General features: G+C 42.6%; 1 protein-coding gene across 1 annotated transcript in view; it reads right to left on the bottom strand.

Moving 5' to 3' along the window:
• Positions 1 to 17,725, bottom strand: part of SPECC1 (sperm antigen with calponin homology and coiled-coil domains 1) — a 58,156-nt gene that overhangs the window by 29,162 nt on the left and 11,269 nt on the right. Inside the window, exons 2-5 of the mRNA XM_010192845.1 lie at positions 6,864 to 8,431; positions 4,812 to 5,019; positions 4,067 to 4,140; positions 3,259 to 3,530 (exon numbers count right to left, since the gene is read on the bottom strand). Of these exons, the coding sequence (XP_010191147.1) occupies positions 3,259 to 3,530; positions 4,067 to 4,140; positions 4,812 to 5,019; positions 6,864 to 8,431 (2,122 nt within the window). The remainder of the gene's footprint in view (positions 1 to 3,258; positions 3,531 to 4,066; positions 4,141 to 4,811; positions 5,020 to 6,863; positions 8,432 to 17,725) is intronic.

The following is a 17,725-nucleotide window of genomic DNA, read 5'->3' as shown; positions in this document are numbered from 1 at the left end:
CAGCAATTACTTTCTTCCTTTGTGTTACAAACCCAATGTAGCATTTTTTCCCCCACCACTTAAATATCTGATCCTAAAACAGCTATAAAAATGAACTTATTTCCAATGTGAGTGTTCTGAAAAGATGAAATTTGCTAGAGGATCAAAAGATAATTCATGTTGGAAGGGACCTCAGGAAGTCACCTTGTCCAACTTCCTGCAGGGTCAGCTATGAGATCAGGCCAGGTGACACAGGGCCTTATCTTGTCTGGTCTTTAAAACCTCCAAGGATGGAGGTTATATCACTTCAATTTCCACCATCTGTGAGGAGGCAGTCACACAGCAGTGGGTTGTAAGCTTCTGCATTTTACTGCAGAGAGATAACATTAATTAGGATGTAAAATATCACAGAAGACTGTCTGAAACATGGGTGAATCGATTTATAGGTTTCAATTACTACTAACTTGGGACAAGTTAACTTCTCTCTCCCTCATTCCATTTGTTTGGTGCTCGTCCAACCTCCCCCCAACATTCTTAGCCATAGAATTAGACATTTAATCTGTGTTAAAGATGCCTTTGGGAGGCTCTTACCTTCATTCAGATGAACTCTGATGACCTCATCAGGATTTTTTCTGCAAGTTCTTTGGTTGTTCCTGAACCAAAAATGACTTTTTGTCTGATAGAAGAACGTAACGGAGAAATCAAACTTGGAGGCAGGAGCTGACGCAGCCACAGGCAAACATTTAAATGGCAGGATGTTGTAGGAGATAAATGGGCTTCAAGATCAAATTATGAGGTGGAGTCAAATGACCCTCAGGAGATGGGTGAGATTTTGCCAAAAACCTTTGAGAGGAGCAAGCTATTTCGAAGGTACATTTTCCAATCAGCACTTAAAAATCAGACAGGAAACTTTCACTAGGGACTGTCAGATACACAGCTGAGTGCACAGCTGCTCAGCATTAGCAAATATGGGGAATACTTTATACCGTGTTAAGGTATCACACTACAAACTGTTTCCACCAGTGCTGAGCATGCATTAAAAGTCACTGCAGGTACAAGAATCTACTGCTGATTCGGAGCAGAGGCATTTGTGAAAACTGACTGAAAGCAACGATGAGAATATCCCCAAAACTTTCTGGGTGAAAGAAGCCAAGGTGCTGGGAAAGACAGTGACCTCAGGAACGCAAAAATAACAGAGGAGAGCTGGCTCTCAGCAAGAGCTTTGGTGACTTCAAGAATTTGTTTTATAGGTCAGTATAGTTATAAAACTTCAGTGCTCAGCTGTTGGTCACTGGTTTGTTTAGGCGATGACTTACATTCACTATCTTCTCCATACCACTCAGAACAGAAATTTCGCACTCTCTGCATGGACACTGGGAGTTGAATTAGTTATTCCTAAACTGAGAGATGCAAAATTTGGTCTCAACACCTGTCTTTGAAAGAGACTAAGTATTTCCCACTGCAGACAGTATATCTGGCTCCATGACCAACATAATGCTCAAAGCAAACTCCACAGATAGTCAACATGACGCAAAGACAGACATGTATCTATATGCATGTGAAAGAGAGGGAAAGACAAATGCCAAAATTCACCTAATTAAATACATGTCTGAATACCTCCTTCTGGAACTACGTATGTATGGATTTCAGGGATCTAATTTCAAAAGCAGTATTTGCAGCCCAGGCTTCTAATGCCAAAGGGTTGACAATGCAGCCACGTCCCTTATACATGGAAGATAAATATCCCAGTTTGCAAAAATGAGCAGGTCATCTTCTATTCAATTTAAGTACTATTAAATACATCTTCAGATTCAGGAAAAAAAAACAGCAACAAAAGAATAAATACAAGTACAGGATTCCTGCCCTTATATATGGACTCTGCTCTAAACAAGAGAAATTTCATTAAGAACAAATTAGGAATGGAAACAGAGCCCAGAACTCAAGTACTGTCTGGTAATCATTTTGTCTGAATACAGAGTCTGTAATAGGTTTACTCTGCATTCACTTGGGACTCTGATAATGAAACTGGAGCTTAAACACATTCCTTTTTCTGAAAAGAAGAGTTTCCCTTCCTTTAATGCAGGAATTCTGACCCCATACACCTCTGCACAAGAGCCCTCCCATCTTTTTACTCCCATCTACTGCACAGCTGCTGTGGAAACTCCTGAATGAAAAACAGTGAGCAAATATGTGGAAAAAAGCTGGACTGTAACTCCACCCGAAAGAAACTACAGGACTCGCTGTGTTCCTGTGGCTATCCTACCAGTGCCCACGAATCTGCTAGGAGAGAGATTCAATGGAAAAATCTAGAGGAGCAAAATTAATTTGGCACACACTTTTGATAAACAGTGCCACTGTTTGTGTTATTTTGTCTTTCTTCATTCCCCTGTACAATCTTTTGTCACTGCAGCTCTGCTTGTGTCAATGCAAAAAAAAGAGCAGAGCACTGTTATCTAGAAATTTTAGTCCTTCCTTCTAATACATCTTTTGTTTCCCATCTCTCCTATTTAGTACTGCAATTGTAGTATGATTTTTGGAATGAAAGGTGATACATAAAAGGTCATGCACTGCATAAAAGCCACATGTAAGGCATCTCCCTCTGCTGGTTCCAGATTCAATTGTAAAAGTCACTTTTGTTCTTACATGCTCCCACAGAGGGAAGACCCACACACAGCTTACCATGCTGGGTTAATAGCTCTGAACGGTTCACAGTTACTGTTCTCTCTCCAACCACTGAGACTACAGCAATTTTTACAGCTGGGTCCACTGCACAACAAGGTCACTTCTGGGCTAAATGCTAACCCAGGCCACACTCCAAACAATTTAACACCACTAACCATATAACAGGTATCAAATTAAGGTCAGAAGATGCAAGAGGAGGAATCCTAGTACTTGCACTGATCACTCAGTCAACACGTAGAAGACAAGCAGAACAGAGAAGTCCAGCTAGTCCTCATTTTAATTTGAACATATAAAGTCCTTGACACCTCTCAGGTTAAGTCATTCTCTTCTGGATGTCCCATTGAATATATGTAGTCAACCAATCTTTTCACAGATGGTTTAACACAGCTGCACAGAGTTATGAAGGCAATAAAACACAGTGGAATACCATACTGAGAACAAAGCTATAAGAGGATATTGGCGATCGTTATTACTTAATATTTGCTGATTAAAACATTCATGGCCTAGTTAACAGAACTAGATCAACAAAAAGAACAGGAACATCTTAGAATAAGAGACAACAAAATCTGTCAGAAGAGTTAAAAACAGACAACGTGCACATCAAGCCAATGAATAGTTATTGACAAAGCACTGTTTGCATGCATGTTAGCAGTCACAGAGATCAAATCTTGGCCTTTGTAAATAACCAACCTGTTGCTGCCCTTCGCTTCATCCAGCTCCTTCTGCAGTCTGGCACTCTTCTCCTCTTCCTCCTGAAGCTTTCTCTTTACCGCACGGAGCTCCTGCTGGGCTTCACACTTAATATCATTGGCTACAACCACTGCAGTCTGCAGGTCAGCTTGAAAACGCCTCCACTCTTCTGTATCTTCCTAGAAAGAGCAATAAGAACCCCAAACTGTTTGCTGTAAAAATGCACCTACTTGAGCTGAGTACTTAGTTACTGACCTCCCTTTCAGTGATCACAAGTGACCAGGATTTCATGATAGTTTCAGGACGATGCTGAGGTCAAGCTAAATACTTGCCTCTTCACACAGTACCGAGATTGACAAAGAAGAAACTGATGCTAAGCTCTCCACTCCAATACAAAAAGCACAACCAAAGTTCTTCCTATAGCTACTGATCATTCAGACTTGCAACACTACTACAAGCACTGCTGCTGAAGAGAGCTCATTGCTACTGATGATTCTTGAAGCAGGAACAGCTGTTTCAAAGTGGCAGAAGTTCACAGGCAGAAAAAGCAAAAGTAGTTTGCAAAGGATGTATATTATATTTTTCTTTCACAGGCAAAGCAACAGCTAGAAATGAGTGAAGAGAATGGAGAATGAAAGGTTGTAGAAAGAACTTTCTACAATTGTTCTAGAAAAATAGAATACCTCCCAGCTTTGTCCTGGAGTCTAAGCCTTACCTTCATTTGCTTAGTCAGAGCCTTCAGCTGCCTCTCTGCATCTTGCTTTTGTTCTTCCAGCTTCATTGCTTTACCTAGGAACAGTAAAAAAGGGAAAAGATAATTAAATAGATAAGGGCAAGGGTGGAAAATGAAAACAGGAGGGCAGAGCAGCCTATTTGGGTTTGCTTCTAGTAACGCCACTAAATAGACTAAACTGAAATTAAAGTATTTTGTCAATTAACTGAGAATGCAATCAACAGTAGATCTGTAACTTGAACAGCTTTGAAATAGGTCATTATTTTGAGGCACTAAGCCAGACTTTTAAGTTTACAGAATGTCATGTGCAGGATCACTTACACACACCCCTGGAGCACTCGGGTAACACTGGTAAGGGACACGCACCACTCATGCCACCAGGTGGCAGCTCCCCTTCCACACCCCACAGCAACTGCGACCTTACTGCTCCTACTGGTGCTTTTCCCTAAAAGCTCTTTAAAAGGCCAATTAATTCCAGTTTCTAGCATGGGCAATACATCCTTCGCTGAAGAGTGAGGCTTGAGGACTGTCTCTAATATTATTTCTGTAGCACTAACTTAAAATAGTGACTTCTGTGCATGAACAATTGGATTGGCCAATATTGGAATCCTTATAAAGTAAGGCCCATGTCACTCATACCAAGACATGCTGCCTCCTTCTCCCTGTTGCAGCCATAACTGAACCTGCTGAATAAGTTCATTGAAATATTTTTCTCAGCTCCACCTACTTTCTAGGTCACTGATGAGCTGGTTATTGTGAAGTTTTATAGCACGATGTTGTTCCACCTGGTCCTCCAACTCAAAAATGGTCTCCTTCAGGTTTTTTATATCCGCTTCAGTCTCTGATGTTTTTTCCTGCAGCTTCTGGCTGGTTCTGCTCAGTTGCTCAGCCTGCCGGTCACACACCTCCTTCAGCTGACCACATTCGCTCTCAGCCTGGAAGGTAAAAAGGCAGCTGCAAGTCTCTCTTTATTTCTTAAGAGACACCTCTCAAAGAATTTGGTGATCATCTCATGGACTTAAGAATTGAACCCGTGTTCTAAGCATTGCATAAACTGAGAATGCAAATGAGACAGTTTCAGGAAACATAAATGAGCTATGAAAGTCGGTTTTCTTTCTTAGTCATAAAGATAAGACACGATACTACAAAGGAAATTAAATTTTCTAGATGATGATCATAACTCCAAACCAATCTCTGCAGATAACGAACAGAGAGGAATTATATTCCCAGAAAGCTCCACATCTATTTACGTATCAAATTATGAGAGTGGGCCTTAGGGCCAAGATGATGACCAGTTCATCCACATTGATAATTCTGCTGCCTTTGCCATGTGCATTTTCAATGGATCGTGAAAACAGACATAGTAGAGCTAGCTACTGCAGATAAGTAGAGTTTCTGGATATAGGACATCTGGAATTACTGAAGGGAGAATTTGCGGCACTTCAATCTGTTGGCCCAGGCCCACAGATCTGTGCTTCCAGGTTTGGGGGAGATCTCAGAGTACAAACAAGTTATGGAAATGTGAGATGTAGGCTGCCAATTCAGTGAGTAGCACTGGCACAGCCTGACTGAAGGGCAGCCTTACAGAAGCCTGTGGTCTTTTTTGGGTGTCACAAACAGTCAATGATACAAAACAGCTTAGTTCGAGGGAAAGGAATAGTAAAAAGGAGGAAATGTGTGGTTTCAAAACCAGGCAATAAAAGTTTGGTACAGAGTCTGAGTATTCAGCAGTTTTTTATTTATTCTTCATAAACTGCAGCTCTAGCAAAGCAACTTGGGAGCTTCCTCTATGAACTCCATTGGCTGTGGTCACCTATTTAAGCTGAAAAGACATCTGGACTTTCTAAATCACTCAAACCACTGAGGTGCTTTTTGGCAATGCACTCTTCCTCTGCAACTAACCACCTTTACCCTTCCTCTCACGATCCCTTCCCCATACAGCAAAGGCTGCACACACTGACCAACACTCTCCACAGTGGTGGGACATACTCACTGGCCTGTGCATTAATAACGGTTGTTCTATGACCTCGCACTGCAGCTCTCTTCTGAACATCCAGGAGCACACAAAATAGAAACAGTAATCGACTCAAGCTTGCTTGGGAACTTACTTGGAAGTGAGAGAAAAACTATTCCAAAATAGACGTATTTTTTTACCATTACTTTATCTATCCCAAACCAGAATAATACTCAGTTTTGTAGAAGTATTTTAACTTTATGAAAAGAATCTCATCTGGAGCTTGACCATGCATCATTAATCAAGTTCCTGTAAATCCCAGTTTCCCTGACCATTGGCTCATGTCCTTTGTGTTCTCATGATGAATGACACCTGTAGTTCACTACTAATTAACCATGAATAATTACTCAGAATTTAATATATGCTGCTAACTATTCATACCCTTCTCTATCTGGATTACCAACTGATTTTCACTAATATTTGTTCACATAATATCAAAGTAATTTTTTTTAACCTTTACTCTTGCTCCAGTTTTGATAAACACAATTTTATTTACCAAAATAGCAAACTCCGCAGAAGACACTAGGGGAAATTAGTTTTGAATTTACAAACACAAGCTATGCTAACAGATACTCCTGGGAAAATATGCATATAGCAGCAGGGACAATATCATATGACACCAGTTTCTATTCAAAACCAGTTAATGCAATTTAAATCCTGGAAACTTATAATCAATGGCTCAATAACAATCGAAAGGCCAACAATTATCTATTTGTGGAAGGACAGATAAGCCACCATTATATTTTACAGCTGTTACCACTGTACCTTCAATAGCAGACCCTGAATGTGCTTCAGTTCGCTGCTTGCCTTCAGCAGCTCTTGCTTAAGCTCAGTGCAAGCTGCTTCCAACTGATCCTTTTCGGCATGGGCCACTTTCAGCATCTCTTGCACCTCAGAGTTGTCCGTAGTGCATCCCATCGCATTGATTTCTGCAGCCTTTTGCTTCTCACTCTCTAACTGAGTTTTGAGGGAGCCATTCTCAATCTTTAGACCTTCTAAGGCAATTTTACAGTCCTCCAGAGTTTTTGTCACTGTGCTGTTGCTCTGCTGTTCCACTTCCAGTAGTTTAAGCAGCTTCTCATTTTCTTCTCTCAGGCTTTTAATCACCTGCTGGGCATCTTGATGCTCCCTTTCTAAGCTTCGTAGGCTGCTGGTTAACTGTTGTTGAATGTTGAGCAATTTCTCTCTTTCAAATTGTGCTTTTTCAAGAACTTCTGCACATTTCTGTTCCAGTTCAAGGACCTTCCCCTCCTGCGCTCTGCTTTCTTCATTCTTGGATCGCTCTTGGAGGAGAGTCATTAGCTTTTCATTTTCTTGGTTCAGCTGTTCTGCTCTGTCTCTGTGCTGACGAAAGGAAGTCTCCAGGAGAGCTTTCTCTTCCACAAGCTTCTCATTTTCTGCCGTCAGCTCCTGCACCATTTGCTGTTGATCCGATAGCTCCTGCAAAGTGGCTTGTAATTCTTCTGCTGTGCTGTGGTGATTCTCCTCCATCTTTTGGATTCTCTCTGTAAGAGATGCAACAGAAAGGTCACTAATATTGTTTGGAGAACTTCCTGTAGTGGAGCATTTGGAGCCTTTGAAGTGGTTGCTGTTGGAGGATGCTGGTCTGGAAGGTACATCTGCTATATGTTCAAAATCAGATGCATCAGGCGACAAGGAAGCTTTAGTTACATCACTGCTGGAAGAACCCGAATTGTGCAGCGCACCCCCATTCACGTGCTGCCTGTGCTCATCCATTTCACCTCTCGATGCATGCTTTGATGTGCTTCCAAAGCTGGATTCTTGGGTAGTTGGGGTTGGGAGGCTGCTGTCACCTCCACTGCTTGTTGTTGTGTCTGAGACAGGAGAGTTCTCTAGATAAAGCAGTTTCTCTTTCAAAACACGATTTTCTTCTCCCAGGCTAGCAAGCTCTTTTTGAAAAGTCCTGTTTTTTTCCTGAAGGGTCCGTATTAATGGATCTATGCCAACAGGCGACACCGTTTCTAAATTTTGGTTGGAAGCACCCATTCCTTCAACATTAAGTGACCCTTTCTCTTTGCATTTCTTCAATTCACAACGGAGTTTGGTAATTTCAGAATCTTTTGTCTTTGCTTCTGCCAGAAGCTCTTTAACCTGAGATTCCAGAACAGCTTTGTCACCAGTTTCATTCTCTTGCTTGGACTTGCTGGTGGGGCGCACGTGTTTGGTAGGAGTCGGTGTACCAGAAGAGGTGGGGCTGGGTTGCGTTTTCCTTGTGTTGGCTTGACCACGCAACACAGCCCTCTCTCTGGATATGGATGATGATACTTCCCGGGGTGCTGGAATCCCTGTGCGCTTTGTAGCTGAAACTGTTCCTTGAAGAGAAAGACATGAGGCTAATTGAGTTAGTGGATAAAGAAAACAAGTCGAAGATAACAGCATTAGAGCGTAGAGCAGCCTTGGAAAACAAACACCTGAGTGTTTGAATAGGTTTAGTCATGACTGCGTGCATGGATTCATGTTTCAAAGGCTTGTATTATTTTGCATTTCTTCCTCTTCAACCCCCCCACCAATGAACGGAGTCTCCTGAACTTTTTCCCAGTGTAATAATATCAGATGTAGCTGCTGCAATGTATCAACTACAGCTCCCAATACCAGGACAATAATTATTTGAAAAGAAAAATTCTTTACACTACTTTGTGAAATGCTGAATTCAAACCAATTGATTTCTGGGGAAAAGTTCAGTAACTTAAGAAAATATACCATCTTTGAAAACAGTGTCTCTTTATCACGAGTATTTTATCACACTTAAAGCCAATGTATTTTGCGGTATGTTCAGTTTACGCAGACCATCATTTAAAAGGTCTGAAACATTTACGCTGACTGCAGCGTCAGTGAAATACAAAACTCTCCTGGCATTTCTAACACTAGGACAATTGTGTTGCTGCAGCTTCTTGCAGAGATGGACGAGAGATTTTTCATGTTACAAATTCCCATCCTCTTACAGAGAAAGAGCAAACGGAGGTTAGAAATTGATGTTGTTCTGTTCGGTTATTGGGTCTCCCCTGCCCCCCAGTCAACTTAATGCAAAGCATTATGTGATTACAAGAGAAATAAAGTTTCCGAGTTGCTGATTTTCATCTTCCAAAGCTCTCTTTTGGAATATGGGACCATGGGTACTGAAATAAGAGTAAGAGCCATCCTAACCATGAGAGTATTACTAAGCTGGTTAAAGAAGGTGGTTCAAAGGGGAGGTATTATATTACATGCCACTACAAGTGACAATATTATGATTTTAAGAAATTCCTGTTTTCAGGACCTTACTCAAAAGGAAAAGTGCTAAAGTACAGCGCCATAAAGCTTTGAGATATGTCACAATGAAGAGATATTGCCTGACATAGCCACATAAACAGGATGCAAGGGCCAGTCTTGGAAACAGAAAGGGTGAGTGAGCCAGCGTTTACAATAAAAGCAAGTTCCAGAAGCACTCTGAGGGGAAATCCTAGAATGGGTTACATCTCCCCATGTTTGGGAGGCTTTCTTTGCTGATACACAAGTGCAGAGATTCACAGAAAACCAAAGGGCTGTTAAAGCCAAAGGGGGAGCAGACTCCCTGCTGCACAACTGCGTAGCTACTGCCTTGCACTGCAAGCAACTTCATAACCCTCCCAAAGCATTTTTTACATGTTAAGGAAATCTCTCTCAGTAATGCAGGGCAGCGAAGGGTTAATATTAACAGCATGCAGTTTGCTCAGCATCTCTTTTGAAGAATGCACTAGGTTTATAAACCCCACACTAACAGGAGCCCCTCCTCCTCTCTCCCAAACAAACACACTCTGCAGCAGGCACAATAAACACCGAGAGACAAAGCGCAGCTGAAGAAAAGACCCCTGAACACAGAGGCCTGTGCTGGGAGGAGAGCACAGACAGGGCTCTGTGATGGCAGGGCCACGATAAGGCCAGAGACAAAGGCTCCAGTGTTTCTGGGAAGAGATAGCAGGGACAGCCTGGCCGGACAGCACAGCCCACACAGCTTCATCTGGTCATCTACAGCTGGAGGCACCAACAGACCCAGGCAGCCCCGGGCTCCCCCAGTGAAAGCACAAGAAAAAAAAGCAAGCAGAGAGGGGATTATTTCCACTGCAACTCAGATGGCTGCTGGTGCAACTCCAGACATGAGAGCTGACTTCAGTTATCAGAGCTGTAGGCTCCTGGCTTGCTGCTTGCCCCATTTCTTAACCCAGGGGCTCCCAGCTGCCGAGATCTGGTACCAGTGAATCACATTCACACGGAGCTCAGGAGATGAGCAGAGCTTTTAGTGTTGATGCTGCTAACACCACAAGATGAAGGACAACAGGGAAACTGAATGGACCATGATGTGATGTGCTGCTTCCAGCAGAGAAATCCCAGCTCAGCACGGCTCCTTCTTGCTTAGAGGCAAAGGGTGATGTGAGGGGAACCCCAGGTGTCCAGGCGAGACAGCACAAGGCCTGGTTTGACTTCATCTCTTGAACATCAAGTAGGACAAGTGTCCAGAGTAGAGACGCAGTACTCATGAAAGCTATAATCATGCTACAGAACTAAGATGTAAAATATGCATTACAAATGGCCACACTTGTTCTTCAACGGAGCCTAAGGGGTGGATTTAACATCTTCTGTTACGTCCTGGACTTGCATTCAATCTGAAGGGTTTTTCTACTGTTATAATAGAATTTTATGACAAAGCAAGCGCTCTGAATATTTTTTTTTCTATGCCCAAGCTACTGTGATGACATGACTCATCTGGTCAGCACAAGGCTGGGCAGTGATACACAAGTAGTGGGTAGGGCTGACTAGGCAGTATTATATACAGTACAAGAAATGATGATGCTACTACACACTGGTAAAAACTGCATGGCACTGAGAAAACCACCTTTTCCTAAGAGAAACCTAACACTTTTGGTAGCAATGCCTCTGTGCTTCTTATCACCACCAGATGACAACTGCAACGTGATCCTGAGCAATGGAAGACATATACATAAGGGCAACAATTAAGCATGTTTAACTGGGATTATCTGTACTTCACCAGCTTGCCAACCAGGCTCCAAGCTTACTCAACCTGTCCCACGTGTTTTGTAAGACTCCATGCTCTGTTGACTTGTTCTGTCATAAATCACAAAGCATTTGCTATCCATCAATAACCATTAACCAACCTGGGTTTGTTTTATGACGTAAAAGTGTTTATGTATTTTCCTCTCTCCACTCTCCAAAACAATGCCATGCAATCCTAAAAAGCCACAGAGCGCCCACAAAAGAAACCGTTCTGAATGCATATGTATGTTGCTTACAAAGCAACCAAAGCAAGTATAAAAGCACTACTACAAAGTCTATTTTATGGGCAACCCCCCCCTGTGAATGACCTTGAAATTGATGGTGTAGCAGTTACAAATGGAGCTGCCAGCCCCACAGCCCCAGGCACCCACTCTGCAGGAACCGCACTGAGGGCTTTACAAGTCACCCCGGTGACCTGGTTAGCCCGGCACCCCACACTGCTTATGGGCTATGGGAGACCCCAGACAGATGTGTGCCCACCGAGCTGCAGAACTCCATCTGGGGTGATGTATGCTGCTGCTTGAAGTGGCTGGGATCACACAGAACTTCACATCCCAGAAAGTGCTGCTTCTTTTGAGCAGGGAAGAGAAAAAACAGCCCAGCATCTCAAAGAAACATTCATGAAAAGAAATAAGACAAAACTAAACCACTAAATACCTTTCTGTATGGGCAAGATGGTGCTATGGCACCTCATTCCTGTTGTCACTGCTCATCCGTGCTGCCCAACCTGTCACCTCAGCTTCTCTTACCAGCTTTGAACACAAGCTCTTTCCCACTGTCCCATATATCCAAGCTCAGGCTACCTCTGACCAACAGCGTATTTCTCATTCCCTTTGCACCATCCCTAACTTCCCATTCTCCCAGTCCCACACCCACTCTGCTAATGGGTTCAGCTCGTGCTCCCCTACTTCAGAGGAACTGGGAATGACTCCTGAATTACTCCACTGAGAGTTATTGCCTGAAAACCTCTTCAGCTCAGACTGAGGTCAGCTCAGCAAAGTCTTCCTCACCTTGGCGCCCTGTAAGAACTCCTCCATTTTCAGTATCAGCCGCACTATTCAGTTGTGAGGAATTAAACGTTAACATGCATATAGAGGTTATAACTTTCAAAGTGCTTTAAAACCGACAGCTATTTAACTCAAATCCTGTGAAACACATAATTAACTCTGGGTTACAGCACAGGGTAGCAGAGAGGAATGAAACGTCTCACCCAAGGTCACGGCAAGTCAGTAAGGATTAGGACCCTGGAGCTGGCTGCTGCTGTGCAGCTTTATTGTTCGCACCACTTTCTGCCAGGGATACTCACTGATTTTCCGCTGCCGTCAGAAACAAAGTGAGACTTTAATGAGATAAAAGTTGACCCCTCATGATGATCTTTAGCCATTTTAATCCCATTTTCAGCACAGCTACAATGTTTTCCACAGAAGGAAGGCTGAGGATTACTCTTCAGTTTTTCCACATAATGATCCGCATTTGATCTGAGCTCTCAGCACCTGCCACAACAGCTCCCAGGGGGCATCCACAACCCAATGGGTGACGGAATGGAGAAAACCATTTCCAAATCCCCCAAGGTAGGACTGCTGTTCAGAAGTGAAGTCCACGCAGTACGGCTAATGTCATTAGAGGGCTAGCAGGGAGCAGGTGGCACACATTTTACCATAGTCACAGTGGAGACACATGACATTTTGGAATGAAGATTCAGTAAGTTTACGTGCCTTCATGCTCTGTGTGCTCTGAGATAGCACATTATCACTGTCTTCCCAGTAAAGTATTAGCCTCAAAGTTACATTTATTTTACTTGCCCCTAAAGTACAATTAACAGTTCAAATACCTGCTTCTCCAGTCCCAGAGCAGAGAAATAATCTCAGCTGGAAAGCAACTTCATTTGACCACAGAACCATCTTTGGAAATTAATTTCTGTCTTGAATTAATTTATTATTTTTTTTTTTTTTAGAACTGGAGTCAATACAAGATTATTTGCCTCTGGCCTTTGTGCCATTTGTGTCCTACAACCTGCCCTTTTCTTAATCCATCCCTCCATCAACATATTAATAACCCAAAGGTTAATGCCAATGGGCTTCTGCCGTTCCAGGGACCGAATGAACAGAGAATGTTCCATTTCATACTTCCTAAATTTAAACCCTATCAACTCCTAAACTAAGAACAATAAAAACACATTTTCTTCCTCAACTTATTTAAAAACTCACATTAGTATTTCATTTTTCCATAGTTTAAGTAGATACCAAGAGTCTTGCATGTAGCGCTCATCTACGTAATTTAAGCTCGCTGATCACCGATTCATTTCAGAAAGCATTTCAGTCATGTAAGACTAAAACATGAAGACAGATGCATCTCGGGTGTGATATTTTTAAACAATAGATACCTTATTTGAATGGCAAGGGCAGGATAACAAGAAATAAAAGAAAGCTATTCATAGCGCTCTGCAATGTTAAACTCATACATTTCAAAAAGGCAAATTGTTGCCTGCAGACAAGTTTGTACTCTCACGATTATCTGCTGCTCGAGGACTGATACATCTCTCCCATTCTAGCTCCTGCATTTGCCACAGACCAGCTATTTCACTGTCTTGTGTCTCTGCCATCCCTCCCAACTCAAAAAGGGTTTAAAAAAAACCCCAAGAAGAGATAGCAACAATAAATTATGGGCAAACTCCTAGCCTTTCTGCCAACAGAAGACTGCAATTCTTCCACTGTTCTGGAATTCTGTGCCCATGTGCTAAGATATTTTTATACATTTTGCCATCTGGACAGAAGTCCCAAGCCTCAGATAGAAAAGTGATTCCTGTGGTACCTTGAGGGAAAGGCCAATACAGATCAAGCAGCCTGCAAGCATTTAGCAGAATGACCAAGTAAAGAACATTGTTCACAGCCCGTGCTTGTACAACAAAGAAAAAGCGTTATTAAACCTCCCCGTACAATCTTCTGTGCTCTGTCATATGTAGTTTCTTCTTATCAGTTTTGGTTTTCAGGTTTTCCTCTGGCTGTGACTTCAGTAGGTCATGGACTCAGCATGGCTGCACTTACTCTGGCTTTGCCAAGATCTCGCTGAGGATCCACAGTGGCACTGGAACACACAGAGGTAATGCACCCATGGACTCAACCGGGCTCAGTTCTGCCTGTGTAAGGTCCTATTACAATTTTTAGCCACCTTGGAGTTCTGTATACAAAACAAACCTGGGTCACAGGTGTACCTTAATCCCACCTGGTTTATGTCACCTAGTGTAGGAAGCCAAAATACAGATGTCTGGTGCCATTTCAGACACCCTTCAGCTGTATTTAATATTCCTTCACTGAGCTGAAAGATTTGACAGTGCCTGTGAGAGACCTGTCCGCTGCTCCAGAGAGAGCAAGTGATGCCTGAAGACATCCAAAATGCCACTAGACATTGAACCCAACAATCAGACTTTCACAGCAGATTTACAAGCTGGTGTTACAAGGCAGGTAATAGCAGCTTTTATGTGCCACTTCCAAAATGACTCCAGTACCCAAGTACTACTTTGGTGATCTCCAGCCACACAATGAACACCCTACCACAATGCATTAATATGTGACTTCATGACATCACTGATCTTGATTTAGTCACAGGCAAATCAGAAAAGATGGCATTAGCTTGGAGCCACTGCACTCTGTTGACCCCCTAGGATAAAGAAGTACATGTTACAGGGAGCCTAGCCAGACTTCTTGTCTTGTCAACTCAGAGTAAAGTTTTCCATAATCTAAGTAACTTTGGTGCTTAAAAATCATTTTCCCAAAGTGGCTAAGCCACTAAGAGCTCAAAGCTTAACTGAAAGCCCAGAAGACTTGGCAGATCACTTTCCTCCTGGCTTCAGCCTTGCTCTCGAGACTGATACCACGACTGATTAGGAGTGAACTAGAAATGTCCTTTGGTAGATGACTACACAGCACAGAATAAGGACTGGTGTACATTTGACTCTTTCAAAGTACTTTTCGTTAAGAGATTTCAGTTTTCCACACAAACCTACTTCATTGAACCGCCCTATTTTTCCTTGTTTAGGCAAATGAAACAGTTGAACAACATCCCTACTTACCAGAGATCCTTTGATAGCCTAATTAACAGGAAACACACCAAAACATTTCATGGTGGCATGCAAAAAAGCAAACATAACCACAGAAAAGTAGGGCAGATACAACAGCAATCCTCACCTGTGCTGCTGTGCTCTTCCATACAGATGTCTGCACAGAGGCCAAATCCCTACTGTTCTGCCACATTATCTAATGCTCCTATCCTTAAACCTCAGGCAGTGAGACAGCTCAATAACAAATATTGAACGGATGCACATGACTAAACCAACTCACGAAGAAGAACCAAGTCAATCCTGAGTGCTTCTTGGGGGTTAGAATGAGAGTGGGACTGGATGCAGAAGCCCAGATTTTCAGAGATGAAGGTGTCAAGCAGCACAGACCACATCTTAATGTAATTTTCAAAACGGCTTAAGCTGTTTAGAACTTCATATTTGAGAGTGAGATGTCTAAAACTTCTGGTCCACCATCAGCATAAATAAAAGGATAAAAGAATGACACTATGATACTGTGACACAGTTACAGCTTGATCTCCTTGATACACAAAGGGAATGAGCTGAATGGGTTAACTGTCAGCATTTTTCAGCTACCACAGTCTTGGATGCTCCTTTGGATAATCCTCAATAACTCAGAAGAGCACACCATCTCCTCCCATCTCTTTTAGGATTGTTCTGCAGAAAGCCAATGCCCTCTGCTAACTGGTCTTTATGTCACAGCGAACAAAGCAAACCTAGGCTTGGCCAGTCACGGCTCTCCTGAATGAGTCTGTTTGCCAAGTATTAGTCATAGAGCCAACACCTTCATAGGTCAGCAAATCTTTGGGAAGGTTCACTTGGACTCCACCTAGCCTTAAAAAAGACAAGGAGACGGCTGCAGAACAGCAAAGGTGGTTTTGATAACCTAACACTAATTATACAGAAGCATCTGCTCAAATAAGGCCTTCTAATCACTTAGCAAACACAGAGACGAAAAAGTAATTACAACATGAACTCTTATTTCCACAACATTTTAATGGCCTGTTGGACTGTCTGGACTGCCTGACTACATTCCCTGTGGAACAGGTACAACATGCAACAGGAGAAAAAAGCAGAAAGACTTAATACGAAGATTTTTATCTACATAATCATTGTGGACAGTGCATGGAAGCAACTCAAGTACTGACATTTGACACAGAGGAAAAGAGCAAGAGACTAAAGAAAGTGAAATAATTACATTACAGTGTATTAGGGAACAACAGATACCTGTATTTGAAAAGTTACACTACGAGAGGTTACAGAATCACAGAATCCCAGAACGTTAGGGATTGGAAGGGACCTCCAAAGCTCCTCCAGTCCAATCCCCCTGCCGGAGCAGGAACACCCAGATGAGGTTACACAGGAAGGCATCCAGGCGGGTTTTGAATGTCTGCAGAGAAGGAGACTCCACAACCTCTCTGGGCAGCCTGGGCCAGGGCTCTGTCACCCTCACTGAGAAGAAGTTTCTTCTCCAATTTCAGTGGAACCTCCTGTGTTCCAGTTTGTGTCCATTACCCCTTGTCCTATCATTGTTTGTCACCGAGAAGAGCCTGGCTCCATCCTCGTGACACTCACCCTTTAAATATTTATAACCATGAATGAGGTCTCCCCTCAGTCTCCTCTTCTGCAAACTAAAGAGCCCCAGCTCCCTCAGCCGCTCCTCAGAAGGGAGATGCTCCACTCCCTTCATCATCTTTGTAGCCCTACGCTGGACTCTCTCCAGCAGTTCCTGTCCTTCTTGAACTGAGGGGCCCAGAACTGAACACAATATTCCAGATGTGGTCTCACCAGGGCAGAGCAGAGGGGAAGAAGAACCTCTCTTGACCTACAACCACCCCCCTCCTGATACACCCCAGGATGCCATTGGCCTTCTTGGCCACAAGGGCACAGTGCTGGCTCATGGTCATCCTGCAAAAGAAAAAGCAGCAAAAAGCATTGTGATCTGAGCAATTCCTAATTTAAGACTGCAGAGACCATTGACATTAGAGCTGAAAACTTTGTAAAGGTTGGCTTTTTTTTGTTTTAATCAGAAGATATGAGTCTAGAGATCTGAGGTGCAAGAAGCACACAAGAAAAAGCACTATTTTTGGTAACTCAAAGACTAAGTCATGACAAGAGCACCTGTCATCAATTTAAATTTGCAGATGAAATACTGCTCAGACACTCTTCTGAAGGGTGGCCACTAGAAGAGACATCTCCTATGGAGAGACAACCTTATATTTGAAGAACCATAGTTTAATTCAAATTTTAGCCTGTAAACCAAGCAAAAATGTACAAGTGTACTGTCCAGTACTCTCAAATAACCAAATCCAGAATCAATAAAAAAATCCCTATTTACACCAATCCCTTCAGTAACTTACACAGTGGTTTTAGAACAAAAGGTACCTAAGGAATCTCTGCTGCACAATTAAGGAATTCCTTAAAGATGATAGATATTTTGTTTTCAGCTTGTTGGATTTGCCCTCTTGATTCTTCTTACACAGAAAGTCACATTTAACTCTTC

The sequence above is a fragment of the Mesitornis unicolor genome, unplaced genomic scaffold (genome assembly GCF_000695765.1).
Source record: "Mesitornis unicolor isolate BGI_N332 unplaced genomic scaffold, ASM69576v1 scaffold9389, whole genome shotgun sequence".
NCBI lineage: Eukaryota > Metazoa > Chordata > Aves > Mesitornithiformes > Mesitornithidae > Mesitornis > Mesitornis unicolor.
Note: the sequence above shows the minus strand (reverse complement) of the source record. Positions and strands in the feature narration are given on the sequence as shown.